At 39.7% G+C, this 6,473-nt stretch overlaps 2 protein-coding genes across 2 annotated transcripts; both read left to right on the forward strand.

The window, feature by feature from the left end:
* Positions 1-212: 212 nt before the first annotated feature.
* On the forward strand, positions 213-2,899 carry LOC111590865 (zinc finger BED domain-containing protein RICESLEEPER 2-like). The gene is made up of 4 exons (XM_023301766.2): positions 213-943; positions 1,071-2,356; positions 2,454-2,512; positions 2,597-2,899. The coding sequence occupies exons 1-4, from the start codon at positions 213-215 to the stop codon at positions 2,639-2,641; spliced, it is 2,121 nt and encodes a 706-aa protein (XP_023157534.1). The 3' UTR covers positions 2,642-2,899.
* Positions 2,900-3,658: 759 nt separating this feature from the next.
* LOC118476448 (zinc finger BED domain-containing protein RICESLEEPER 2-like) lies at positions 3,659-5,962 on the forward strand. Its single transcript, XM_035965593.1, has 2 exons — positions 3,659-5,814; positions 5,912-5,962. Exons 1-2 carry the CDS (start codon positions 4,500-4,502, stop codon positions 5,938-5,940), a joined length of 1,344 nt encoding a protein of 447 aa, XP_035821486.1. The 5' UTR covers positions 3,659-4,499; the 3' UTR covers positions 5,941-5,962.
* Positions 5,963-6,473: the final 511 nt, after the last annotated feature.

The raw sequence follows: 6,473 nt of genomic DNA on the forward strand, positions 1-6,473 counted from the left end.
CTGACGTCCTGAGTAGCTGGCTTGCCGCTTGCAGAGTTGCAGTCGTCCAGGACTCCAGCCTCCAGGTTATTGCTTTTTCCCTTCATCATTTGTTTGCCGTTGCACACAGTGAGTCAGTGACACAGCACACTAGTAGAGGCGTTGCTTTTTTTTGTTTGCTGAATTGCTGCCCACACTAGGCCTTCTCTGTTTATACAGATTGTGAATTTGTGATGTCAACTCCCAACGAAAATAGCAACACTCAATTTCAACCTCCCTCATCTCAAGCATCTGTTGAGGGTGGAAGTGGGCTTCCAGAGAATGTGATTAATGTTGAACAAGATGGTGCAGAGGATGATGATGAAGTAGAAGTAGAAGAAAATGGGAGAAAAAGAAAATTGAAATCTGCAGTGTGGAGTGAATTCAAGAGGGTAAAAGTTGGAGATGTTTGGAAGGCAAAGTGTAATTATTGTTCAAAGAAGCTTTCGGGTGTAACAAAGAATGGTACATCTCATTTGAAAGCCCATCTAGAGACATGCATCTATCGAAAGAGGAATCCTACAGATAAGGTACAAAGCTCTTTGAGGTTCACATCTAGTAGCGAACAAGGACAAGTGTCGGTGGAGAAGTATGTTTTCGACCAAGATGTGGCGAGAAAGGCCCTTGCTGAAATGGTTGTTTTGCATGAATATCCATTGTCCATTGTGGATCATGTTGGTTTTAGAAGGTACTCAAGTGCTCTTCAACCGATGTTTAAGATGATCACTAGAAACACTTTGAAGAATGACATCATTGGGATTTATGAGATTGAGAAGAAGAAGGCCTTGAGCTTTATGCAGAAGAATAATGCAAGAATTGCAATAACGACCGATATGTGGACAGCTGAGAATCAAAAGAAAGGCTATATGACTGTTACTGGACATTTTATTGACCAAGGATGGCAGCTTCGAAGTTGTATTTTGAGGTACCTTGCTGTCCTTTAGCTATTAATTGACATACCTTGCTGTCCTTTAGCTATTAATTGACATACCTTGCTGTCCTTTAGCTATTAATTGATATACCATGTTCTATGTCTATATTTTTATATGTAGGTTCATTTATGTTCCATCTCCACATACTGCTGAAGCACTTAGTGATGTTCTTATGAAATGTCTAATGGATTGGCACATTGATAAGAACATATCTACCTTAACCCTTGATAATTGTTCCACTAATGATGCACTCATCACATTGATGAATCGAAAGTTGAGAGGAAAGAAACCTTTGTTGGGTGGCAAGCTGTTGCATATGCGTTGCTCCGCGCACATATTAAATTTAATTGTCAAAGATGGTTTGGAAGTAATGGGTAGTGGGATTGAAAAGATTAGAAATAGTGTTGCATTTTGGTATGCTACTCCTAAAAGACATGAGAGATTCCAAGAAATAGCTGCACAAGTTAATGTTGAATGCAACAAGAAATTGTCGCTTGATTGCAAAACAAGGTGGAACTCTACTTATATCATGCTCAGTGTTGCTATTTGTTACAAAGAGGCTTTTGATCGTTTGGCTGAATGTGAAAGAGCTTATGATTTTTCTCCAAGTGAGGATGAATGGAAGTTTGCTAGTGAAGTTTGCGATAGGTTGAAATTGTTCTATGAAATTACCGAATTGTTTTCTGGAACACAATATGTAACAGCTAATGACTTCTTTCCAAAGATATGTGCAATTAGAGGACACATGAGCAAGTGGCTAGAGTGTGATGATGAGTTAATCAAGTCCATGTCAAGTCGTATGATTACAAAATTTGATAAATATTGGACTGACATTCATGGTCTAATGGCTATTGCTGTTGTTCTTGATCCAAGATACAAATTTGGAATGTTGAAAGCATGCTATACACGTCTATTTGGTGCACAAAGTAGAGCAATGCTAGAGATAGAAAATGTGAGGAAATTATTTGAAGAACTGATTAGAGAGTACAACAACAAATGCATTAAACCTGTTACTAGTGGTGGACAAAATGCATCATCATCTTGTGTTTCTAATGCTTCCACATATACGGATGAGTTGTTCTCTGCCATGGAGGAAGAGCTCGATGACATGTGCAGTGATGAAGAAAAGGCTAAGTCTGAGCTTGATCTTTATGTGGATGAAGGTCGTATTCCCAAGTCAAAGGAATTTGATATATTAGGCTATTGGAAAATTTCTGGGATACGGTACCCTACTCTAAGGATGATAGCCCGTGACATATTTGCTATTCCTGTTACAACTGTCGCTTCAGAGTCTGCTTTTAGTACTAGTGGTAGAGTGCTAAGTGATCATCGAAGTCGACTTACTCCCAAAACTTTAGAGGTTTTGATGTGTGCACAAAATTGGCTTCGTGTTGGTCAAGCAAAAGGTACAAACAATACATCTTTAAAATTATTGTATGTCGTTGTAACTTGTATGTTTTGATTTCAGTTTACTCTCATTTGTTGTACTCTCACTTATTGTAGGAAAAGAAGATTATATGGGTTTGTGGACTTGTCTTGAAGATATACAAGAAGAACTTGTGGTACGTTGAAAGAACTAGCATATTCTTTTCTGATAATTACCATGACTTCATGATATATCTATAACTAATTATATGTCATTGTAGGAACTCTCCTTTGGATTCTCCACGATGCCAAATGAAGAAATTTGAAGGAAAATTCACAAGATGTCAAATGAAGTTGAATGTCATTCAGCCATGCTCATTACAATAATTTGTTGTTGCATTTTGAAAACTATGTATGACTGTAATTTCATTCCAAGAACATGTTTTATGATGTATTGTACTGTCTTTGCTACTTCTACTACTTGCTATGGACTATGTCACTATTGGTGAAATATTGTTGTAAGCCTGGAATGTTATCTATTTATCTTGTTGGAATGTTGAAATTATTGTTTTGGAATGTTGAAATTATTGTTTGGTGCTAAAATTATTATTTGAGGTTGTTTGAATGTTAAATTATGACAAATTTCTGGTACAATGCTATTGGAATGGAATGTTTTGCTGAAATTTTAGTGGGCGGGCGGGCGGGTAACGGATATCCGTTGGGTAACGGATATCCAGCGGGTACGGGTACGGATGCAGATCCGTACCCACGAGCGTAAATGGGTATGGGTTTGGTTTTATCGCGTGGGTATGGATACGCGAACTATATAACCGCGTTCTACCCGCCCGATTGCCATCCCTACTTGACGGCTTGACCCAAATCACCCAATTGCCAGGCTCCCAGCGCGGCCAGGCTCCCAGGCCCCAGCGGCTAGCGCCCAGACTCCCAGCGCCTCTTCAATCCGACGACATCCAGCGAGCAGCAGCCAGCAAGGACTCCTAACCCTAGCCGCCAGGCGCCCAGGGCCCAGGCTGCAGTGCTCCACGCCGACCGCTCCACGCCGACCTGAGCGGCTGAGCGCACCGCCCGACGGCCCGACGCCGACCTGAGCGCCCCGCCTCTCCTCCGCGCACGGCGCACCAGCGCACGGCGCACCGCTTGCCGCGACCGCGACCTGACGTCCTGAGTAGCTGGCTTGCCGCTTGCAGAGTTGCAGTCGTCCAGGACTCCAGCCTCCAGGTTATTGCTTTTTCCCTTCATCATTTGTTTGCCGTTGCACACAGTGAGTCAGTGACACAGCACACTAGTAGAGGCGTTGCTTTTTTTTGTTTGCTGAATTGCTGCCCACACTAGGCCTTCTCTGTTTATACAGATTGTGAATTTGTGATGTCAACTCCCAACGAAAATAGCAACACTCAATTTCAACCTCCCTCATCTCAAGCATCTGTTGAGGGTGGAAGTGGGCTTCCAGAGAATGTGATTAATGTTGAACAAGATGGTGCAGAGGATGATGATGAAGTAGAAGTAGAAGAAAATGGGAGAAAAAGAAAATTGAAATCTGCAGTGTGGAGTGAATTCAAGAGGGTAAAAGTTGGAGATGTTTGGAAGGCAAAGTGTAATTATTGTTCAAAGAAGCTTTCGGGTGTAACAAAGAATGGTACATCTCATTTGAAAGCCCATCTAGAGACATGCATCTATCGAAAGAGGAATCCTACAGATAAGGTACAAAGCTCTTTGAGGTTCACATCTAGTAGCGAACAAGGACAAGTGTCGGTGGAGAAGTATGTTTTCGACCAAGATGTGGCGAGAAAGGCCCTTGCTGAAATGGTTGTTTTGCATGAATATCCATTGTCCATTGTGGATCATGTTGGTTTTAGAAGGTACTCAAGTGCTCTTCAACCGATGTTTAAGATGATCACTAGAAACACTTTGAAGAATGACATCATTGGGATTTATGAGATTGAGAAGAAGAAGGCCTTGAGCTTTATGCAGAAGAATAATGCAAGAATTGCAATAACGACCGATATGTGGACAGCTGAGAATCAAAAGAAAGGCTATATGACTGTTACTGGACATTTTATTGACCAAGGATGGCAGCTTCGAAGTTGTATTTTGAGGTACCTTGCTGTCCTTTAGCTATTAATTGACATACCTTGCTGTCCTTTAGCTATTAATTGATATACCATGTTCTATGTCTATATTTTCATATGTAGGTTCATTTATGTTCCATCTCCACATACTGCTGAAGCACTTAGTGATGTTCTTATGAAATGTCTAATGGATTGGCACATTGATAAGAACATATCTACCTTAACCCTTGATAATTGTTCCACTAATGATGCACTCATCACATTGATGAATCGAAAGTTGAGAGGAAAGAAACCTTTGTTGGGTGGCAAGCTGTTGCATATGCGTTGCTCCGCGCACATATTAAATTTAATTGTCAAAGATGGTTTGGAAGTAATGGGTAGTGGGATTGAAAGGATTAGAAATAGTGTTGCATTTTGGTATGCTACTCCTAAAAGACATGAGAGATTCCAAGAAATAGCTGCACAAGTTAATGTTGAATGCAACAAGAAATTGTCGCTTGATTGCAAAACAAGGTGGAACTCTACTTATATCATGCTCAGTGTTGCTATTTGTTACAAAGAGGCTTTTGATCGTTTGGCTGAATGTGAAAGAGCTTATGATTTTTCTCCAAGTGAGGATGAATGGAAGTTTGCTAGTGAAGTTTGCGATAGGTTGAAATTGTTCTATGAAATTACCGAATTGTTTTCTGGAACACAATATGTAACAACTAATGACTTCTTTCCAAAGATATGTGCAATTAGAGGACACATGAGCAAGTGGCTAGAGTGTGATGATGAGTTAATCAAGTCCATGTCAAGTCGTATGATTACAAAATTTGATAAATATTGGACTGACATTCATGGTCTAATGGCTATTGCTGTTGTTCTTGATCCAAGATACAAATTTGGAATGTTGAAAGCATGCTATACACGTCTATTTGGTGCACAAAGTAGAGCAATGCTAGAGATAGAAAATGTGAGGAAATTATTTGAAGAACTGATTAGAGAGTACAACAACAAATGCATTAAACCTGTTACTAGTGGTGGACAAAATGCATCATCATCTTGTGTTTCTAATGCTTCCACATATACGGATGAGTTGTTCTCTGCCATGGAGGAAGAGCTCGATGACATGTGCAGTGATGAAGAAAAGGCTAAGTCTGAGCTTGATCTTTATGTGGATGAAGGTCGTATTCCCAAGTCAAAGGAATTTGATATATTAGGCTATTGGAAAATTTCTGGGATACGGTACCCTACTCTAAGGATGATAGCCCGTGACATATTTGCTATTCCTGTTACAACTGTCGCTTCAGAGTCTGCTTTTAGTACTAGTGGTAGAGTGCTAAGTGATCATCGAAGTCGACTTACTCCCAAAACTTTAGAGGTTTTGATGTGTGCACAAAATTGGCTTCGTGTTGGTCAAGCAAAAGGTACAAACAATACATCTTTAAAATTATTGTATGTCGTTGTAACTTGTATGTTTTGATTTCAGTTTACTCTCATTTGTTGTACTCTCACTTATTGTAGGAAAAGAAGATTATATGGACTTGTCTTGAAGATATACAAGAAGAACTTGTGGTACGTTGAAAGAACTAGCATATTCTTTTCTGATAATTACCATGACTTCATGATATATCTATAACTAATTATATGTCATTGTAGGAACTCTCCTTTGGATTCTCCACGATGCCAAATGAAGAAATTTGAAGGAAAATTCACAAGATGTCAAATGAAGTTGAATGTCATTCAGCCATGCTCATTACAATAATTTGTTGTTGCATTTTGAAAACTATGTATGACTGTAATTTCATTCCAAGAACATGTTTTATGATGTATTGTACTGTCTTTGCTACTTCTACTACTTGCTATGGACTATGTCACTATTGGTGAAATATTGTTGTAAGCCTGGAATGTTATCTATTTATGTTGTTGGAATGTTGAAATTATTGTTTGGTGCTAAAATTATTATTTGAGGTTGTTTGAATGTTAAATTATGACAAATTAGTGAGCACTGCACTGTACACACACGGACACCACACGCACATGCGAGCAGCCCCCAGCCTGTTGCATTGCACGTCCACGGCGCACG

This window comes from Zea mays, chromosome 2, assembly GCF_902167145.1.
Source record: "Zea mays cultivar B73 chromosome 2, Zm-B73-REFERENCE-NAM-5.0, whole genome shotgun sequence".
Classification (NCBI taxonomy): Eukaryota; Viridiplantae; Streptophyta; class Magnoliopsida; order Poales; family Poaceae; genus Zea; species Zea mays.

Excerpts from the sequence above, each read along its gene's own strand:
- LOC111590865 (XM_023301766.2), top strand. The coding sequence starts at position 213 with ATGTCAACTCCCAACGAAAATAGCAACACTCAATTTCAACCTCCCTCA. Across the intron at positions 944-1,070 it reads CTTCGAAGTTGTATTTTGAG|GTTCATTTATGTTCCATCTC; the intron begins GTACCTTGCTGT and ends TTTTATATGTAG. Across the intron at positions 2,513-2,596 it reads ATATACAAGAAGAACTTGTG|GAACTCTCCTTTGGATTCTC; the intron begins GTACGTTGAAAG and ends ATGTCATTGTAG.
- LOC118476448 (XM_035965593.1), top strand. The coding sequence starts at position 4,500 with ATGTTCTATGTCTATATTTTCATATGTAGGTTCATTTATGTTCCATCT. Across the intron at positions 5,815-5,911 it reads TCGTGTTGGTCAAGCAAAAG|GAAAAGAAGATTATATGGAC; the intron begins GTACAAACAATA and ends CACTTATTGTAG.